The 23,488-nt window shown below is 35.3% G+C and overlaps 1 protein-coding gene across 2 annotated transcripts in view; it reads left to right on the top strand.

Moving 5' to 3' along the window:
* Positions 1-23,488, top strand: part of CPQ (carboxypeptidase Q) — a 471,880-nt gene that overhangs the window by 182,259 nt on the left and 266,133 nt on the right. For both annotated transcript variants that reach the window (XM_010349382.3, XM_074386832.1), the window contains exon 4: positions 19,878-20,085. In XM_010349382.3, coding sequence (XP_010347684.1) covers positions 19,878-20,085 — 208 coding nt within the window. The remainder of the gene's footprint in view (positions 1-19,877; positions 20,086-23,488) is intronic.

Below are 23,488 nucleotides of genomic sequence, written 5' to 3'. Positions count from 1 at the left end.
ATTCCATTCTCTAGAATGAGCCAACTCAGGGTGGGAAATGTCCCTGAAGTTGGCTGCATGTCCTCAGCTCACCTCTGAAATCTTTCCTTTCTAGAATGTTACGGTCGTTAGAACTTTTGGCTTCATTATCTTTCTAGTGTCCTGAAATATTTAACTTTTCTAGTTGTTTTTGGTGCACGTGTTGGCCTGCCATGAACACCTCCATTATACTTAGAAGTAGAACTTTTTCCCCATTGCTTTTAACTCCTTCAGATTCTTTCATTGCATGATGTATTGTCTACTGTGGTTTATTTGGACATTTCCTTATTTATAGATATGCTGATTTTGTTTTTTGACTTTTCACTTATAATTAAACATGAAGTACATATATTTTGTGTCCTTATTTATAGCAATTACTAATATCTGTAATTTCTGGATTAAAAATATGGATTTTTAATTTTAATTGAGAGTATCAAATTGTCCTCCAAAAAGACTTAAATTTAAATCTTAGGGTTTGAGGCTTCTCTTCAAATAAACCAAGCCTATCTCTGATCTAATAGGTTGGTCCTAGTACCAAAAAGTTCTTCCAGGAACATTGAGAGGTCTATTAACTCTTTTAGAGACTCTGAGCACACTGAAAGCTTCCTTACCTGCTATTTTATTGTCCTTGCCACTCTTACCTCAGTGCTCTCCTGTGGGTACATGTAGTATTTTTACAATGTGTGCAGTGATCATGCCATGGTTTACAAGAGTTTAACACATTTTCTAAGGCACCTAGTGAGTGATTTAGATACTGAGGAGATATTTGGTAGAAAAAGCCAAATTACTAATAATAGCCATATTTTCAATACAGGCAATTTCTCAGTTGAAAAGCTTAGCTATTATTGCTATGGCCATGGCTTCAAAGCTGTGAGGTTTGCTTTTTATTTATATTGGTGATTTTCCCGTGTGCTTATAAAAACCAGTTCTTTGGATGGTTCACTCATATTTGAATACCTTTTCCAATTCTCTGAAGCTCTTTGATCCAGTAGCAGTTTCTTTCCTTGCCAGACCATGAGGAGTGGGAAGGTAGCTTTTTCTAAGTAGTCATTGATTGGTATTGACCAGTGGGAAAGTTTGGAGCTGGTGAACATGGGATGCGCAAATATGTTCAGCCAACAGGAGCTCTTCCAGTTCATAGGGTGGATCTGCTGGGATAGTTGTCATGGGTCTCCTTTCACTTCAGAATGAAATTAAGCTCCAGGCTCAATAGGTAGGAAGCAGGATAAGTCTTAGGCCTCTGGACACTTAACCTAAAATTCTAAAGAAAAAAATTCTTATTCCTTTTTTCCTTTTCAATGGCTTACCTTTAAGCAGCATTAATATACTGCCTATTGTACTGAAGCAAGAACCTGTAGTACCTATTTTCAAAACTAGTAAATGGATTTTCACTGAGAGTGTCTTGCTAATAAATGTTGGTTTATTTTGAATTTAAAAATGCATTTTGATTTTGTACTGACAGTTTAACTCTTTGAAATATAATGGAGGAAGGGTCAGAAATAAGGCAGTCTTTCTTTCTTCTGGACTCATTGATTTATTCACTCTTCTTTAAGCAGTTGTTAAATCCCTCTTATGCATTTGACATTGGGCTTTGCACTAGTGATAGAAAAATGAATAAGACTGTTATCTTTTTTGGTACTGCATCATATAAATTGTCTAGATTGCACTTCCAAGCCAGCATGAACATTTTAGAATATAAAAATTAAAAACCAAACCAAGAAACTCTAGTTTGGAACAAAATTATATGTCCAGTTGTCTAAGAAAGGGCTTTGCTTTTTACCAATAATTTAGAATTTTATGACTAAGACTAAGCAGAAAATCGGGAAGAATGGTGAAAAGGGCAAGAAATTAATGTAGTGGGGTCAGAGCTGAGAGGACAAAATGTAAATGGAAGGGAAAAAGCAATAAGGATTGAGGAAAGTTGTCTAGGTCACTAAGCTTACAAGATCTTCTATTTCCCAGTTAGTGCATTGTGACCCTGAAGATGTAAGTACATGATGAGGGTATCACTGGGGTGTGACAGATTCTTCACATTCTCACTTCCCTTTGCTAATTCTGGCATCAGAAGTTGTTGCAGAGGACATACTCAACTGTGCATGGAGATACATATTTAAACCATATGTTTAAATCCATCTTTATTTATTAAACAAAAATTACGTGTTTACTCCAAATATCTGGTACTCATTGCTACCTTCAGGGGTCATAATCTATGACACAAAGGGCCAGCACTCTGAGAATGAGAAGCCTAGAGAGAGGCCAGGCTGGGATAGTGCCAACCCCGACGTAAGACAGAACATGATTAGGACTTTAAAGGAAATAAAAAAAAATGTTGTGGGCACTCAGGAAGAAAGGCACTTTTGGTTGTGGGTATGGGTAGAGGGAGAAAGCACAAACAACTCAGAAACTTTCACGAAGGAGACAGTACTGTAACTGACTACAGAAAATGATTTGAATGTCAACAAGTGATGGGATCTCAACAGGGATGAAGGATATAGGTGTCATGGGTGAGGTAATGGTATAAGAAAAGCCATGAAGGAGGACAGTTTGTTCGATGACTAGCTGTGTGTGTTACAGGAGATGGAGTGGAGGATGCAGAGAAACAATGTCTTTTGAGACCACACAACTATGCCTTTAAATTCCAGCCCTTTTACTTATAAATATGGAGCCATGCTTAGGTTGCCTAGCCTTTCAAAATCTCAGATTACTCGTCTTTAATATGGGGACAATAGTATTGATTTTTACATTTGTTTGTGTGTGTCAGAGGGGTGAGAGAGACAGAGAGAGAGAGAGAGAGAGAAAGGAGAGAGAGAGAGGAAAGACTGGTTATAATCTATATAAACCTTCCGGTGCTCAATAAATGGTAGCAATTACTATGGCAAGTAGTTAGGCTGTCTCAGTTTTGAACAATGTGTTAGATAAAATCAGAAAAATAATTTGATCAAATTTTGGGTGGTTGTAAAGGAGCTGGTTTAGGAATATGGATTTACTTTGATAGGCATTGGAAAGCCGTTGAAAATTTTTTCATCAGGGAATGATGTAATTAGGGCTTAGAATAGCAGTGCTGATTCTAGATACATTGTAGAGCTACGACCTAAAGGATTAGAAGAATTAGATATGAACCTTGGTGTCAGACACCTATATATCTGTTCTTGACTCTCTTACAGTTATGAAAACCTTGATTTTTAGCAGAAACATGGCTATCTAAAATGAAGACCCTATTTACCTGTTTTGCTTGTGGCTAAGTGGCTAAGTGGCTATGTGACGACGTTCTGACCAGAAGTACCATGTAGTAGCATACCTAAAAGATGACTGGCTCACCGATTACCTCTTTCTTCTTTATCACTTCCTCCATCCTGCTTCTCACATTATCTGCCATCTTGGTCTAGGTCCAGCTGCTAATTTGGACCTTAGCAATATTGGAGGGATGAGCTGGTAGGAGCCTGATTCCCAAAGAACTTCATGGAACAGAATTCTGTCATACCATCCCTTGACTAAATTTCACCAGTCTTCCACATGAGAAAAGAATAAACTACCTTGTTGAAATCTCTGAGATTTTGATTTTCTGTTACGTGCCACTGATCTTACAATCTGATTCTCTACCCAATTCAGATATGGGGGAAATAAATGAATAGGAACTTAGTTTCTAGGATTTCAAGCCAGTAGCCATTATAGGAATATAAGGAAACATGTTTGGAGCAGGGGAAAGATGATGGTTTTGGTCTAGGATTCAATCCAGGTGGAGATGTCAGGTAATTGGAAACAAAGTCAGGAGCTTCAAAGAGAGGCCAGAGTTGGAGGTTTAGACTTGGGGTGGGAAAGCGGACTTCAGATAGCTCTGATAGTTGAATGTATGAGAGGAGAAGAAATTTTCAAGGGATAAAAGTATTAAAAGAGTACAAAAACCTGAAGGCTGACCCTGGGCTAAGTGTCTGCTTATACAGGTGGAGGAGTCAACAGAAATCATGAAATTGGGCAGGAAAAGAAATGTGGTGAAGGTGAAGGGTAGAAGGAAAAAGAGTTGAAGCTGAATTAACAACCTTATTTCTTTTGTACGTGGCATGTAGGAGAGAAAAAGGATTCCTAGGTTTCTCAAAGTCAAGAATGTACTGATTATATGTATTTGCTCCATTAATAAATACAGTGCTGTTTTGTTTAGTGCTTCAGAAAATGCTGTGATTCCAACATTGTCTTCCACTTTTAATGCTTGGTAACAACTTGGCTGGGCTCTTCTCAGGAGAGTAGCTACATGCCAAAGTGTCTCAGCAACAACATTGCCAAGGAATTTTATGGAGAACGAATGGTCTTGATTGACAAGTCACTTAATGGCTTTTAAAGTTACGAGCAGATGATCATACTGCATAAGTGACAGACTCTGAAGTCTGAGACTTCATGAATAGCTTTGGTGTTTCCATCAAATAAAATTACTAACAAATTAGATCTGACATAATTTAATGGTATGTATAATTATTATTGGTCTTTATGATTACAGGCTACATAGCAACTGGCTATCACTGGTAACAGCCAGTATTACTGTTGTCTGGACATACACCAGACATTTATGGAAACAGCTGGAAGAAGAATGATTCTGAGAATTGAGGGAAAGGGTGGTTTGTGCCAAGAGGAAGATTTGGGGGAGGTGGACACCATTCCTTTCTGACTTCCTAACTGGCTTATTCTGGAGTTAGAGGTCTGCAGTGCCTCACCGTGTCAGGCTGACTTAAGCACCTGGTATGTTTAGCTCTTCTAGTCCCCACTCTCCAGAATGTGGCCAGAATGTTTGCTGGCCACATTCTTTCAGTTGGAGAGGGTGGAAAATATTGCCCTCTGGGGTTCTCTGATTTCCTGAAAGTTGTTTGAGACTTTCTGCATGGCCCCACCCAAAGCTTTTCCTTCACCTCAGCAGGAGACAAGGAGGCTGCAGACCACAGAAACTTCAGAGATTGTGATTTATATGGACTCATCAAAAGTCTAAAGGGGCATGTCTGTGTTCTTAAAGGGTACAGGAACCTTGGAGAGCCACCTGGCTCAAGCAGCAGTATACAGAATGGCTATGTGTTCTGTATGTTCAAAGAAAAAACAATGCAGAGTGCAAGATTATAGGAAACTGAAAAGGATCACAAATTGTGGTAAGAAAACATCCCATTCATTGCCATATTTTCCAAATCTAGAAGAGTGCCTCAATAAATGTTAAATGAGTTTCTAATAAATATCTTTATTTTAGTAATATTAAAAAATGCATCCTAAATCTACTTATCCTCTGTATTTTCAAACAAGGAAATAAGCACCAGTAGCTAATTGGAGGCCTAAGATGGGGGATGAGGCACAGCATGAGGAGCGAAGTGAGAGCATGTTTCTCCCAGAAAACATTTATTGTAGGTATTGATTCAAATTCCGGTTCCTTTCATTCCTAGTTGTGTGATATTGGGCAAATTACTTGAATTTGAGCCAAAGTGTCTCCATTGTTGAACTGAGGAACAATATCTACTTTATAAGATTATTGTAAAAAGTAGATAAAATTTATGAAAATATCCTTAGTAAATTCTGAGTTACACAATGTTAGGTGTTATTACTGATATTAATAATAATAAGAAAATAATGAAAATTGGAATGTGGCCAGGGAGAGGTGAGGAGTCATACCATTGGTGTGAAAGCTGGATTTGAATGTCAGTTTCTCTGGATCATATGGTAACTCTGTCCTCCAGGATTTAACTGAGAATCAACAGCTCCGTGAACAACAGCTGAGTTCTATCCAGGTTGAACACTTAAAACAGGCTAGTTCTCTCACTCAGTAAGAGCCTGTGAGTCTGCCTGGTGTAGAGAGGCAGGTGTTGAGATTAAACCACCAGAGTGGTCTGTCTTTATCTTGGGGAAGAAGAACAGAGAAGGAGGTTTTCCACACCAGTCTGACTTCGTGCTGAGCAGCACATAGACGTGTAGCCAGGTATCTCATGCCTTGTTCCCAGCAGGACCCTTCCTGGTGTGCATGGTCGATATGCTACCCTGTGGAGGGTGGCTATTTATTGAATTTCTCTTCCACTCAACTTCAGTTCATCTGACTTTGTAGGGGTGGCAACATGCCCTTGCCTCTTTTTTTTTTTTTTTTTTTTTTGCCCTTGCCTCTTAAGCTGAGCTTTCTCTGGAATTGCTATGTGACTGGTTCTTTGACAGACTTGGTTAGAAATTCAGATGATATTGATTTAAAATAGACCCATGGGGTTTCAGAACATAGCACAGAGGAGAAGGAGAGGTTAAATTTTTTCTAAACTCAAGTTATCAGTACTAAATTCATCATCCCCCATTAACAGGCATAATAATGAAAACAATAATGTATATGTTTTTCACTCCATTCACTCATTTATTCATGAAAATTTATTAAGTACCTACATACTAGGGTATATACTAAATACTAGACATATATAGATATATAGATAAGCTGTGGAGTAAGGTGGAAATCCTGAGGGTGGCATACAGTTTAGTCTGGCAAATAAAGCTCAACAACCTTTTGGAAACATGAAATTGTTTTCCTTAGAGGCAGAAATTATGTTGGTTTTGGTCACAGATGTAGCCTACCTCCATTGCCTGCCACAGACCCTGGATCAGCTAAGTACCCAGTAGATGTTTTTTCAATTGGCTTAATATTTCTAATTGCATGACTAAGTGGCCAGAATGAGTTAATTTAACCTATGAGTCCTTTTCACTCCTTTCATGGAGCTAGAAACTTACTCTTGTCAGTCAACCTGGTCACCAGACATTTAAATTCTGGTAATTGGTAAATATGCCTTGTCACAGGTTTGTTGAATGATTTATATTTCATAAAAACAGGAGGTTCATGACAAGCTCGGAAAATCTGTTGGCAGTTTTAAGACATTACACCAGGTAGTTTACGGAAATTTCTCAGCAGATGAGACCCTTTAGATTATATAATATTCTTGCAAGGCAGCTAGGAAAAATAATTTTTAAAATTATGTCTGTTTTGCTATATTTAAAAGCAGAAATTATCTGATTATGGAGAATTGATTAAATATTTGACAGCATTTTTGTATGATTTAACATATAGGCATTAATTTCTCACAAAATTTAACTTATGGTTCTAAGTGTAGAATTAATCGTTTGCCTTTGATTACAGTTTTTTTGGTGTTAACTTTCATCTACTTTGGATGATTTGACTTACCCTCCTTTTTAAAATTCAAACTCTGAATTTAAGGCTGTACCTCACCATAGTGTTTATGAAGTGAATTAAATCTTACAGAATGTTCCAGTGCAATCTGAAACTACAGCGACTACTTGAGGTTTTATGTCTGAAAAGTGTTTTAATCAGTGATGGATTCGGAATTATTGCCAGCTGATTCCTGAATCTTTAGGCCTAGGCCTTAGGAACACATTATCCAGATGTTTATAAAATTCCATTTTACTAATGTGCTGTTTATGCTTTGACTTTGTGGTTTAAAAAAAAAATACATTTTCCTACTTCAAAGTACCAGATGAAAGTAGTTTACATCAACTAAACACTGCATTTCAGCTGCCCAACAGTTCCTACCCCTGAATCCTTCTGCCTTAAAGGTTTTTTTTCCTATCATCACCTGTTTTCTCCAAGACATGTGAGAAGAATACAGCCTGTATTGTGAAATTTTGTGTGAATGCTAAGTTCTTGGCAATGTTTGGTACACCTTCCCTAGCTTTTCTATTTTCTCTAAAAAGCATTCTCTTTTTGAAAGAAAAATTTAATTTCTCAGTTTCTTAAACCAGATTATTAATTAAACCTGAAAAATGAAGGAACACCCACTAATTCTTCAAAGCTCCACAACAGAATTGAATCCTTTGAAAATCTGTCTGCTTAACTCATCACTATTAATCAATTAGTTTAAAACTATTCAGAAAAGGTACTGAGAGAAAAAAATAGAATAAAAATGGGGCAATAAAGCAATATTGAGCTGACACTTTATAGTCAGGTTGGTAGCATAAAAAAGCAGTTGAACTTACAGCTTTTAAAAAAAATAAGAATATTATATAGGTTGATGTTATTTTTATTATTACAAATGTAATATTTACTCATTTTACAAACTGAAAAAATGTACAAACAGTAAAGAACATAGAACTCATCCATGATCCCACCACCCAGACAAAATCACTTTTACCTTTTCCCCTATTTTTAAGTCATTTTTTGCTACATAATTAATCAATTTGCATAAATACAAAATTGAGTTAATGGTTTATGCACAATTTAAAAACATGTTTTAATCATTTTCTTGTGGCATTAAATATTCTTCAAAATATATTTTTAGTGGCTGCGGAGTTATCTGTTACGATTTTCCCATCCTTTACCTGGTCTTTAGTGTCTTTTATGGTGCCTAGTTTCAGTCTCATGTTGATCTCCTTCTAATCTTGGTCCTCACTGAGTCACTTTTGGCTCACTGTGGTAATCATTAGCAATGGTTTCTAGATATTTCTGGCTCTTCACCTGCACATAAAACAGGGCCATACATCCCGGTCCCTTGGACTTTGGTCAAGGCCATGTGACATCTTCTAACCAATGAGATGTGAGTAGAACATTTAATTACTGATGAGAGAGACCTTTCAGAGTGCTGTTCTCTTTGCCACATTGACTAGCAGCATTCCACAGAATGGCTGCTCCATTAGCCTGGATCCTAGAGTGGGATTGAGGCCAACATGAACACATAATTGGCCTGGGATGGATAGGTAATGTGAGAAGAAAACAAAACTTTGTTTCAGGGAATGAAATCTTATGGGCCGTTTGTTGTCAGTGTAAGTTTGCCTGTCTTAACTGATACACTGATCATTTGTATTTAGATTGGGAATCTGATTTAGAACTTGTAGTCATCTTATAGACTCATGTTCACCTTCACGTCTATAAATTATATGAGAGGTCATTGTATACACTTTCTCAAACAATTGGGGAATCTTTGCCCTATGCATCTGTTTTCAGGGCATTTCTTGAGCTGACTTCACGCATATTCAATAACTCATATACATACATAAACACTCATACCTTCATTCTCACAATGTTTATGATTAGCCTTGTCCATACTTTTCTGTTGCCTTGGAAAATGTAGATACAAGTTTTATGGTAAAGACTGATTTTTTAAAGTCTAAATTTTGTAGTTGTATGAAAACGAGAAAATTCCTAAGGAAAAAGTCCTGTCATTTCCCCTGCCATTCAAACCTATTTTTATTATCTCATATTTCCTCTATTCCCTGTATATAAAACTTTATGTTGTTTATCATAGTTTACATACCACTTGACATTTTCTATATGTATCAAAAATTTTCATGTTTTTCTACACTTCATAATTAACATTTTAATGGCTGCAAAATATTCCACTGAAATTGAACACTGTAATTTATACTACAACTTCCTTATTACTGGCTTTTTAGTTTGCTGCAATTTTTTTGAAATATTGTTGGAATAAATAATTTTTAGATCATTTTAAAACAAATATACTAGAATGTATACATCTAATCAGTATTACCATATAAACTTCTAAGTCTAAATCATATTCTGATGCAGTTACCATTGACATAAACACTTCTAATCTCTTTTAAAATTGTCTTTATGGCCAACTGATGAGCTACAAATTAAAAATAAGTCTCATTATTTTAGAATTTATCTTGGTTTGGCCCCCAAAGCATTCATTCATTTTGTTAATCATATTTTGGCTGTTTTCAAAAATGAATTCTAATTTTAAAGCACCAAATTTTGCCTTCATTTAGACCATTTGGAAGGCTGCCAAATGCTCTGAAGGCAATTTCAGATGAAAAGTTCGAAAAATGTTTAGAGCAATGGGCAATTGCTGCAATGACTGTGCAGTCTACCATTGTGATGGTTTTAGAGAAAAAAATACCCCTTTTTAAATGTGAGTTTGAGTAGGTTTCTTACTGTAATCATTAAATCCATAACTCTATAGTCACACTGGCATAGATCTAATATTGTTCCAAATAAATGCCAGTTGCTTAAAAGCAGGGACTGATTCTTTCATGGCCTCTACATTAGTGTCTTGCATATGGTAAGTACTTAGGTATATTTGTGATCAAGTCTATAAAAGTGATCCCTATTAAGATCACACTTTTCCAGTGACAAGGACCAATATTTGAATAAATCCTTTCTTCTGGTGAAGTCTTGAAGTCTCCAGTACTCTAGACTTAGAGCATTAGCATCACGCGGGAATTTGTTAGAAATAAAATTCTCTGGCCTTATGCTGGACCTACTGAATCAGAAATTTTAGAGGTTGGACCAGCAATCTATTTTATCAATCCCTCCATGTTATTCTGACATATAATAACTAAATGGTAATGTTAGCCTGAAGAAAAATGGAAAATAAAGGTCGAGGAGATGATTCTATAATGAAAGAAAGTTGGTTTTAGAGGCCACAGACTAGCAAAATTTAATAAACATCTTCAGAGCACCTACTGTGGTCCAGAAATTGTGCTTGTAGACACTAGGTACACAAAAGCAATATAGACAGTGGCTATCCAGAAGACATAAATGTGTGTAAATGGATATAAAATAAATATAATGCTGAGTGATACTTCAGTATAGAAGAATATGCAAAATATGGGTGCTGATGAACAAAGCTACCATTTATAAACCACATATTATCTGTCAGGCACAGTAGAGTGCTTTATGTATATTATGTTTTTGGTATGTTTATCGGAAGGAATATAAAGATTAAAAGGTGCTGCATTACTTAAATAGTTTCCCTTAAACCTAGAAAGAATAAAAGCCTGGTCTCAAGTTCATTTCCTGCCCAGAGCACTTGACCCATTCATGGTCTCTGTGTTTGTCAGTTCACTTCAGAAATGGGTATATTGGCACCTATCTCAGAATTGGTAGATTAAATAAGGTCATGTATGAAATTATTCAGCTCAGTATATATCATCAACATTCATTAGACGGTAATCATTTTTATTGCTATTAACAGTAATCATCATCATCACTAGAGAGGTGAGTGGCAATATCAGATAGATTCTATAGAGATTAAAAGCATGACTCCAGCCAGATTGCCAGGGTTCAGTTCTGTCTTTGTCAACTTCTAGCTGTGAGATCATGGGCTTAGCCTCTCCGTGTTTCAGTTTTGTCATCTGTACAAAGGGGACAGTAAGAGTCCTTCACAGGGTTGTAATAACTGGTCAATGAATTAATGTGTGAAAAGCACACAGCACACTGGCAGACACATGGCAAATGCTCATTAAGTGCTAGCTTGGAGTGCCCTGTCAAAAAGCCTAACATCTCTTTGTGATATTACGTGATTTTTGACAGAATGGTGTATGCTTTAGGCACCTATGGGACAAAAATATCACCCTTCCTTAAATCTGTGGTGTTCAAAGATTGCTACATATTTGAGTAAAGGCCTTTCCATGATGTCTAACAACAATAACAAGAAAAAAAAAAAACTGATACCAAACTAAGGTTTAAAAAGGCCAAGAGGAAGAAAATTTTAAATCAAAAGTCATCCATTCTTATTTCATAGGATTATGTTATTTAAGCAAATATACTGATAATGATGCACGTAAGCTTTGTATAGATTATTTTCCTCATTTAAATTAACTAAGTTCTGATTTCTTATCAGTGCCAGCAGTCTTCAGAATTAATTCTGTGCCCTTCTATATTATTGTGTGGGAAAAATATCTCACAACAACTTTTTTAAAGATTAGAAGACTAAAATTAATTTGTCTGTTGCCTCAAAGGCAGAGAAGATGTACACAAATGTGAATAAACAGTTAAAACATTAACAGATTTATTTGAAGAGTCCTTGAACACATATGCAATTGACATCAAGAAAATATTAGGTTTGTAATTCTGCCTAGATCGTACATTGATGGGATAGCACTACAGAGATTCAGCTGCAAGTATTTCATGTAACTGATGGTGTAAGGAAAGTACATTTTAATAGATATCATTCTAATAATTTGCCACAAGTAATCAAATCCCTAGGAGCTAGAATTTCAAGGACTCAACTTGTTACTGTGATAGCTTCAGGCTTTGCTTTCAGGTTTTTCTTTTTCCACAGGCTTTGGCACATATTTTTTAAGAATTTAACTCTATTTGTTGGTAATGCTGCAGTTTGCTTGATAATAGTTTGAAAGAGTGACTGTGTTTCTCAAAGAACCTAGTGAATATTAACTTAGTTTACATCATTGCAAACTCATGTTCAATCTCTATCTTGTGTGTACTGTGTTCAGCTGTTTTCTTTTAACTTAACATTATTTCATCTACATTTCTATGTACTGCTTTTGATCCATTTACATGTCATAGATGTCTTCTCTTTTGTCACTTCCTCTCCTGAAGTTCGTCTCCTGGATTTCTTCTAGATTTCAGCATATGTAGAGAGATGCATGCAGAGAACATCTTAGTACAAATTATTTTTTCTTTTTTATGATATTGGCAAGGAGCTTGTTCTCCAAAGGAAAATAGCATATACAAAATCAGAATTTTTACAGGTTTGCTACATTTTGGGAAATCATACTCTAGAAAGATCAAACTAATTTAAGTGCCACCAGCATTGGATATACAAACTGGTTATCCCTTATAAATGCTTGGGACCAGCAACCTTTTGGATTTTGAATTTTTTTAGGTTTTGGAATACTTACATGTACATAATGAGATATCATAGGGATGGGACCCAAGTCTTAAACATGCAGTTCACTTATGTTTAATATATACCTTATATACATAACCCGAAGGTAATTTCATAAAATATTTTTAATAATTCTGTGCATGAAACAAGATTTTAACTGCATTTTCACTGCCACTGGCCACAGAAGTCAGGTGTGGAGTTCTCCATTTGTGGCATCATGTTGGTAATCGAAAAGTTTCAGATCATTTTGGATTTTGGATTTTTGGATTAGGGATACTTAACCTGTATGTGTAATTTTTCCCCTAACCTACACAGTACCAGAGTTTATTGTAATTTAGATGTGTAGTACCTTCTTACAGTAATTTTAATTTAGATTTACTTAGTTTGTAGGAAGTTATATATCTGTGAGAGAAAAGGCTTAATATTTACAATTTGAAAATATATAATGCACTGATTTATTGTTTTGGTCATGGCAAACATTAGAAATATAAATAAAATAAAAGAAAATTCAACTAATGGTGGCTGCATTAGACAGGATTATCAAGAAAAACAAAAACATAGGATGTACAAGTAAGCAGAAATTGTAACATACAGTAGAATGAAATTGGAAAGGAAATGAGGAAATTCATATATTTTGTGATGTTTACTGTGGGTTACAGAATGTACAGTAAACACAAAAGCTAATATTTATTCAATACTTTCTAGCTCACAAAATATTAAATGTAAAATTTTAGGTATTTTAAATTTTATTTTATTATTATTTCACAGGCACTTACCTCCTGTATCTTTGAATCTTCTTTATATTTTTATGGTTAAGAGAAAGAAGCCAAATATCTTTCCTGTATACTGTGGATATTAAATATCAAACAGTTTTATTTCCATTAACATTTTGACCATCTTCCTTCTTCCTTGCACTCTTGTGGAGTTGGCTGCATTCCTCTACTTGGGAAGAAGCTACATTTTTCTGACACTGTAATAGTGTTCTTACTGAGATCTACAGGTGAACCTAGATATGAAACATGTTGGTTGAGTTTTGTTCATGTGGAGCCTGTCATCAATATGGAATAGAATTCAAGAATTTGACTTTTTTCTGCTTCTCTTCTGCCATTTCAAATGAATCATAGACATTAGGAAGGAAATTTAGTCTCATCTCCTCTCTCTTGAGCAGATTTCTGGAGTTGGGAATATTTTAGTGCTCCCTCTTTGTGAATTATGGTGTAAATGAAACTTTTTGCTTTTGTGTTATTAATGACAGTTTAAAAGTCTGAGATGGATTTTCTCTTACTGTTGTTAATGACAATATAAAAGTCTTAGGTAAATATACTCTTAAGGTGCTAGATTTAAAAAAAAAAAGTCAATTGTAAATTTTCCAAGAGTTATTTTAAAGTTGATTTTAAATCAAATAAGCTTTTCTAATAAGCAAAATAAATGTTCTTTAGTTAGAAACTTAAGAAAAAAAAGTGTATGGAAACAAAAGACTATAGCTTAAAAAGCTCACAATCTTTACAGCTCCCACCTCCAGACCTTGTTTTAGGAAACATTCCAAGGCTTTAAACTGTTGTGAATAATTTTTATTTTAGTCAATGTGTTATATGCCCCTGTGCAAACTTACATATTTCTCATTGAGATAGATAATTATCCTATTATTGGATATTTAACATATAAGCTGACACTCACTTTCAAGGATTGATTTAAGCTTTGCAAATTTTGAAAAGCTCAGAAACATAAAGGGCCTTTTATAAGAAGCTAGTCAGAACAGCCTAACATTAAGGGAATTTGATGTGTGATAATCAGGTGGGAAATCAAACTTATTTATTTAAACATTGCTTTTATTTTATGTAGCTCAAAGGAAAATATTCAGCTGGCTTCAAATGATGTCTCTTTGCATAAGATACACAAAACTGTAATGAAATTTGAAAAACTGATTTAACACTTACATTTGTTCATGTTCATTTTATATTTTGGGTATACTATCTTGCAAGCACAGACAGCAGCAGGCATTGCTTTTATACATCTCATAAGCTAGGTCTATAAAAGTATAATTTTTAAAAGAGATAGATACCAGGATTCTCTCCTTAAAGGAAAATTGGAACGTTAGGATTCTTATTTTGATTTTTATAATGGAAGTTTTATTTGGGATACAATTCAGACACAGTAAAATTTACTTGTTTAACTTGCACAGCTCCATGGTTTTTAGTTTTATTCACAGAATTGTGCAACCACCATCACTATCTAATTTTAGGATATTTCATCATCCCAAAAAGAAACCTCTTGTCTATTGATATTCCCCCTCTCCTCCACCAGCCCTGGGCAACCTAAAATTTACTTTCTATCTAAAATCTAAAATTGATTTTATTTAATTTAGTTTCTATCTAGATATGCCTGTTCTGGGCATTTCATGTAAATGGAATCTTGCAATATGTGGTCTTTTTTGACCAGCTTCTTTCACTTAGAATAATGTTTTCCAAGTTCATCCATGTTGTAGCATGTACCAGAATGTCATTTTGTATTGCTGAGTAGTATTTCATTATATGGATATAGTGCATTTTTTTACACATTTATCAGTTGATATTAAGGTTTTTTCCTACCTTTTGACTATTAGGAATAATGCTGCTATGAATATTTGTGTGTAATTTTTTTTCATGTGGGCATATATTTTCATTTCTCTTGAGTATATATCAAGGAGTAGAATTTCTGGCCCATGTCATAAGTACATGTTTATTAACTTTTTGAAGAACTGTCAAATTGTTTTCTAGAGTAACTATGCCATTTCACATTTGCACCAGCAATGTACAAGTATTCATATTTCTCTACATCTTCCCCAATGATTGTTTTTATCTCTTTTTGATAATAGCCATCCTACTAGATGGAAAGTGACATCTCATTGAGGTTTTGATTTTCATTTCCCTTATGGCTAATCATGTTCAGCATCTTTTCATGTAATCATAATCTATTTGTATATCTTTTTTGAAGAAATATCTATTCAAATTATTTGCCAGTTTTTATAATTGGATTTTAAAATTATTGACTTGTTAAAAAAATTTCATGTATCTTAGATACAAGCACCTTATCAGATATATGATTGGCCAAAGTTTTCTCCCATTCTATGGGTTGCCTTTTTACTTTTTGATAGTGTCCTCTGAAGCACAAAATTTTAACATTTTGATGGTTCAATTTATCTATTTTTTATTGTTGCTTGTGATTTTGGTGGTGTCTCTAAGAAACAATTTCCTTTCCCAAAGTCATGAAGTTTTATAGTTTTAGCTATTACATATAAGAAAATGATTCATTTTGAAATAATTTTTATATATGGCATGATGTAACTTTATTCTTTTGCATGTGGATATCTGGTTGGCCCAGAACCATTTGTTGAAAATACTCTTCTATTCTTGTTGAACTCTCTGGATATCTTTGTTGAAAATAAACTGACCATTCCTATAAGGATTTATTTCTGGAATCTTGCAATATGTGGTCTTTTTTGACTAGCTCAATTCTACTCTATTGGTTTATCCCAGTACCATGCTATCTTGATTACTACAGTTTTATGGTAAGTTTTAAAATATGGAAGTATGAGTTCTTCAACTTTGTTCTATTTTTTCTAACTTGTTTTGGTTATTTTGAATGCTTTTCCATATGAATTTTGTAATCAGCTTGTCAATTTCTTTTAAAAAAAAAGCAGCTGGAATTTTGATAGAGATTACATTAAATCTGTAGATCAACTTGAGAGGTATTGCCATGGTATCAATATTAAGTCTTCTACTTTATAGACAATGGACATCTTTTCATTTATTTAGATCTTTAATTTATTATAACAATATAAATTTTATAGTTTTTATTATGAATTACATGGTCTGTTCAGTTAATTTAATATTCAGATTACTCTTGGCTATTGTTTTGCTTTTGCATTGTTTATTGCTGCTGTACAATTGGTTTGTGTATACTGATCTTTTATCCGGTAATTTTGACAAACTTCTTAATTAGTTCTAATAGTTGTGTATGTGTGTGTGTGTGTGTGTGTGTGTGTGTGTGTGTACACCTTAGGATTTTCTGTGTATAAGATCATGTCACTCTTTCTAGAAATTTGGCTTTGATATTAAAAATACATTAATACAAAACGAAAGAATTAGAATAAGATTTTATTAAAAATATTGACTTTCTCAAGAAAAATATTATGTCATCTGTGAAAAGAGATACTTTACTTCTTCTTTTCCAGTATAGAAATTTCTTTTAAATTTTCTTTTTCTTATTTCATTCCCCTGGTTAGAATCTCCAGTAAAATGTTGAATAGGAGTGGGGAGACATGTAACATGCTTGTCTTATTCCTGATCTCAGGGGAAAAGCATTCAGTCTTTCTCCATTACGTGTGATGTTAGCTGTGGGATATTTGTAGATGCTTTTTATTTGATTGAGGAAGTTCTCTTTAATTACTTTGATTAGTGATTTTTATCATAAAAAGGTGTTAGATTTTGTGAAATACTTTTTCAGCATCTACTGAGATAATCATGTGGCACATACCTTTATTATATTAATATGATATATTACAGCAATCGATTTTTGGATATTAAATCAACTTTGTACTCCTGGGATAAATCCCATTTATAGATAATCCTTTTTATATGTTGCTGGCTTTGTTTGCTGGTATTTTGTCGAGATATTTTTGCATCTATATTTATAAGGGATTTTTGGTCTGTAGTTTTCTTGTGATATTTTTGTCTGGTTTTGATGACAGTGATGGTGGCCTTGTAGAATGAGTTGGGAAGGGTTCCCTCCACTATTTTTTGGAAGAGTTTGTAGAGGATTATTATTAATGTTTAGATATTATTTTGATTTTTTTATGGCTTCCTTGGTAGTTTACCCTTTGCTTTTATTAAACTGCAGATGGGGCTTGTAAATAGGGACAGAAAGGTGGTGTTTATGTTGATTGGTCCCTTTAGAATAATTTTACTACTGTGAAAGTACAGGATTTTAAATAAAACTGAGTAAACTGAGTCTTCATTTTCCCTCCTTCTATAAAACAATGATAGATGCTCCACCACTGGAAGACATGCTTAGTTGCAAAAACAAATTCAAAGGTTTTCATAAATTAAGATTAAAAGATGCCTTTTGGTGCCATCTCCTCACTTGAGCCATGGATGCATGCCCATCTCACTGTTTCCACTTCAAGAAATCTTACCTGTAGCCTACAAGTACAAATCTGTCTAAAACATTACTTAAAAGAGCCTGTGAAGAAGTGTTATACTGACCTTCTCTTGAGTAAGAGTCTGAGAACAAGGAGAGTTTGTTGAATCCCAGACATCACGTAAGGTAATATGAATAATAAATATTTAGATTGTCTTCCTACGTGTTGCAAGGTAATTTTTGGTCATTAATCACTCCGCTAACTCAGTGGGAAAAACTAGCACGGACGAAGTAATAACAACTAATGTTTACTAAGTCATTACCATGTGCCAAACACTGTCTAAATCCTTTATGTATACTATCTCTTTTATTTATCATAGCAATATTATGAGGTCAATGCTGACATTATTCTCCACTTTACAAATCAGGGAATTTAGAAACAAAGAGGTAATCTTAGTTGCAAAGAATGCAGGAGCTGGAATTTGGCCTACGTTATGTGACCCCAGAACCTGAACCAGAATTTAGAGTAGATTCTGTGCATCCCAGGTATTCAGATTCAGGGTCTCTGTATTTCAAATTCCGGATTTGGAAGACAAGTCTTTGCAGTCTCTTTTGATGAATAATAAAATTTGCAGTCCACTTTTTAGAAATGTTCATAGAGGGTATACTCATCTGGTACTAATCACTTGAGATTAGACAGTCTCTGCAGGGATAATTGAATAGGCAAGTTAATAAAATAAATATTTAAAATGCATTGAGTGATCATTGTGTTTTAGGGTAAGTGATTTACGTGTATAAATTAATTATTTCTGCAAAATAACTCTTATGAAATGGTCTTATTATCACTTACATTTATTGATGATTCTCCTGAAACAAAGATGTGGGTAACTTGCCCTAGGCCAATTAGCAATAAGTCCAGATTTGAACCCAAGCAGTCTTGCTCCAGACCTGTTTTTAACCATTCTACATTGCAGTTTCTCTAAGTAAATAGTTACCTGAAATATGGTTACAACAGCACAGTCACACCAAGAATGTAGTTAGAGATTAAGACTGCATCATTGTGTTTGTGCATGTGGAGACTAGAGTTGCTTCTGCAGGAGATAAACACAAGATATCATCTGAAGGAGAGAAATGTATTGTGAGTGAAAGGGGGAGGGAGGTTCTGTAAATATGTGACCTGCAGCAAATATAGAAATATGAAAAGAAAAAAAAATTCAAAAGGGAAGTTCTTAGCCTATGCTTTAACAGAAGATAGGAATGGACTGTGGCATGTACTTGGAAGTTGTGGCAGTTTGGTCCTGAGAGCACTGTGGTGCATGACCGTTTGGAGCCATATCTCAGGGGTAAAAAGGAATAGTTTGAAGGAACAATTTTAGAAAATGACTTTGATAAGCTTCATTAGTAGATACAGAGGTTGAATCAACAGTAGATTAATATTAGCTTCAATTATAAGTGCTTCTAGTAATGTAAGAAGCATCTAGAAATTAGCAGGAAAAAATCTGCTGTTGGGATAGTATTTCTCCTTTAGTGCCAAAATTATAATAGTTTTTTTTTCCTCTTTTGCCAGTAAAATCAAGGGGCTGTGTTTATTCAGCAACTTTTCTTCATGAGAATGTGAATATATTCCCAGACATTGCAGTTTTCCTGCGTGGTGTTCTGCCACCAATGTGGAGTTATATATTTAGACCTTTGTGTTTGGGTAGGAAGAGAGTAGGCCCACTGGTGGGCAGTGACCACAGAGCTAAATGTATCTGGGTCAGTTTTATTCCACACATGTGGATCTTCTAGTCTGCAGCCTTGACAAACTCCGGAGTTCCCTTGTCTCCTTGTACCTTTTGATCATGATGGCACTGCTAATGTCCTTCAGAGTTGGTGGCAATTTGCAACTTTGAAGGATCATCCAAATTATCAAATAATTTACGTATGTTTTCAACGAGATGATTATTAAATTGAAGTTTCTAATTTATTCTTAACAAAAAATAAAAATTACATTCACATCAAAAGCAAATAAATTAATACTACCACCTTTCCTGATTCCCATATACAAAGAAAGGTGAGTGGAAATCAAATGTCAATATACACGTGCTTTTTAAAACACTTTTGATCTATTTCCACTTTCAAGGCAACTTGGTGGCTTTTTCTCTTAAGTCCTCACACAGGTATTCAGGAATACCAGGATGGCGTGCCCAAGATTCCAACAGCCTGTATTACAGTGGAAGATGCAGAAATGATGTCAAGAATGGCTGCTCGTGGGATCAAAATTGTTATTCAGCTAAAGATGGCAGCAAAGACCTACCCGGATACTGATTCCTTCAACACTGTAGCAGAGATCACTGGGAGCAAATATCCAGAACAGGTAAGTGAAGGAGATGGCTGGCCTGTCTAAGAATACAGTTTTCTGATCTAATTTGAGTTATTAGAGATAGTTTGGGAAACCGAGACCATGAAACTACAGAGATGGTCCTCATAGATTCATAGAAGGCAGAGGCTTTATATATATTTTTGCTCATCAAAATTTTACCATGTATACCATCTCACACCAGTCAGAATGGCTATTACTGAAAAGTCAAAGAATAATAGATGTTAGTGAGATTGTGGAGAAAAAGAACACTTATATGCTGTTGGAGGGACTATAAATTAGTTCAGCCCCTGTGGAAAGCAGTTTGAAGATTTCTCAAAGAACTGAAAATAGAATTAGCATTTGACCCAGCTATCTCACTACTGTGTATGTACCCAAAGGAAAGCACATTGTTCTACCAAAATGATACCTGAACTCACATGTTTATTGCAGCATTATTCACAATAGTAAAGACATGGAATCAACCTAGGTGCCTATAAATGGTGGGCTGGATAAAGAAAATGTGGTACATCTATATCATGAAATACTACACAGCCATAGAAATGAATGAAATCATGTCCTTTGCAGCAACATCAGTGCAACTGAAGACCATTATCCTAGTGAATTAACACAGAAACAAAAACAAAAAGCATGTTCTCACTTACAAGTGGGAGCTAATGATCAGGTACATGTGTGCATAAAGATTGGAAGAATAGGCAATGGGGACTCCAAAATGGGGGAGGGAGAAAGGGAAGCAAGGTTTAACAAAACTACCTATTGGGTACTATGTTCTTTATTTGGGTGACGGGTTCAACTGAAGCCCAAACTTTAGCCTCACACAATACATTCTTATACCCTCTGAATCTAAAGGTAAAAAAATAAAAATTTTACCACATTGACTGAAGAAGGGCAGGACTAATTGAAGGGCAGAATGGGATTCATGGTGTGGAAATTGAACCTCGGAACAGTGGAGAGTGGTATTTGTCCATATGTGTTGCATTTATTCCATTTGAAGTCAGCCTGGCGTTTGAGATAAAACCAATAATTAATACTTATTGTGCTTTTTGTGTCAATTATCAAATACTTTCAAAGCTCAGTGAATTATGATGCATTTTCCATATTAGTCTATTCTTTCATTGCTATAAAGAAATACCCAAGACTGAGTAATATAAGAGGTTTAATTGGCTCACAGTTCTGCAGGCTCTACAGGAAGTGTGGCGACATCTTCTGGGAAGGCTTCAGGGAGCTTTCAATCATGGCAGAAGGCAAAGGGGTAGTGAGGGGTCTTACATGGTAGGAGCAGGAACAAAGGGGAGGGGAGGTGCCACATACTTTTAAACAACCAGATTTCATGAGAACTAACTATCACTAGAACAGTACCAAGGGGATGGTGCTAAATCATTCATGAGAAACAGCCTATTTGATCCAATCACCCCTCACCAGACCTCACCTCCAACATTGGAGATTACAATTCCACATGAGATTTGGGCAGGGATGCAGATCTAAATTACATGAATTTTCTTCATTTCATAGGTAAGGAAACAAACCTAGAGGGAAACTCATTTACTCAAGGTCTACACAGCTAGTAGGTCACTAAGAAGGATTTCAAACCCAGCACCTTGTGCATATTTAACCAAGCATTAAACCACAGTTTATGTGCAGTTTCCAGAGCTTAGGAATTAATCTGCAAATAAAGGGACGGTATGCAAGTAATTAACAGAATTATTGTGAGGACGAGATTAGGTAAGGCACATCAAATAGCTTTGTTGAGTGTTTGGCAAGTCACGGCTCACTGAATGTAAGTGTACTTTGTATGGCATCAAGTGTGCAATAAACACTTTTTATAAGGTTTCTGGTACAAATATCATACATTAGTTATTGACGTTCTAAAAATGGAACTTAAAATGCTGTTCAGAAATTTCAAAATTTTCTATTTTATTCGATGACATCGTGAGATGAAGGAAGAGTGAATAGTGATGGTGTTCCATGATGGAGAAACAAGTCTTCTGCACGTGACTTCTCCCAGACTCAGGACTCAGGATTTCTCCCAGACTTGAGGGCTGTACTGCAGTGAAGATTCATTTTAAACTCAGGACTCTTTTCCCTCTTCCCAAGTCACCTGCTTCAAGGACGTGAGCATCAGACATGGCTTATGCCACAGGGATGATAGAAAACAACTCAGTAGAATCATAGGGAGTCAGACAGCTGTAGAGAAACTGTGGTTTCAAACAGACAAGCCCAGCTCCTTGTCCTTTTAGGAATCTGATAACAGAAGAGCCAAGAGTCTATATTTAAGATGCTAAATAGTCGGATGTCTTAAAGTGCAATCCTTACCAGGCATTTTCCCTAAGTCATTAGTTCCAGGATAAAGTTTTGTCATCATCAGGTAGCTAGCCCAGGGCTTGAAGGGTTTAGGATTATAATACTATTACTGTCTGGGTGAGCAGGCTGATTCTGGCCTGAGGTTTTGGGCAGGTGGGTGGCAGGGTGAGAGTGAGGTATTGGGATCCTTAGTCTATAGCAGCTAGGGAGTCTCAGAATCTGAAGTCAAAGCATATAGGCCGAGGAGTTCTTGAGAACCAGAGGGCTGAGATAGTGCTGGCTCTGACAGCTTCCTAAGGGTCACTAACATCTTCTGGCTGGGAGAGCTTGGGCCTATTTGTCAGTTCAGCCTAACTCATTCTTTTTATTTTTTAAAATTGGCTGAATTCAAGTATAACTTATATAAAATAAATCAACCAATCTAATGTACAGTTTAATAAGTTTGGAAAATGTATGATGTAACCACTATCACAATTATAATACATAATATTTCCACCACCCCAGAGTTTCCCTTGAGCTCCTTTGTAATCCATCTCCAGATCTACCACCCTGCCCCTGGCAGCCAGTAATCTCCTTTCTAGAGCTATATAGTTTGTTGCTGTTTTTTTTTTTTTTTTTAATTTCATATAAAAGTGAAATAATATAATTTGTAGTCATTTTCTGTCAGGCTTATTTTAGTCAGCATAATGCTTTTGAGATTCGTCCACATTGTTGATTTAGTTGTTTCTTCCTTTATATCCCCGAGGAATATTTCATTGTATGGATATACGACCATTTATGCATTCAGCAATTGATGGACATGTGGGTGGTTTCTAGTTTTTGATTATTGTGTATAAAGTTTTTGTGAACATTCTTATAATAGTCTTTCTGTGGACTTAATGTTTTCATTTCTTTTGAGTAAATATCTTGGAGTGGAATTGCTGGGCTGGCCTGAATTTAAGTACCCTTCTCTCTGCCAAGATGCTTCACTCTATTTTTTGGGAGTAGCACCTACTCCCAGAAGGTAGATGGACAATTTCAGAGCAATGATAAGATTAAGGATTAAACTTTCACTTCTGCCATAATGTTGTCTGGAATTCTAAGAGTTTGTTCATAAATA

Source organism: Saimiri boliviensis, chromosome 15 (assembly GCF_048565385.1).
Source record: "Saimiri boliviensis isolate mSaiBol1 chromosome 15, mSaiBol1.pri, whole genome shotgun sequence".
Taxonomy (NCBI): Eukaryota; Metazoa; Chordata; class Mammalia; order Primates; family Cebidae; genus Saimiri; species Saimiri boliviensis.
Note: the sequence above shows the minus strand (reverse complement) of the source record. Positions and strands in the feature narration are given on the sequence as shown.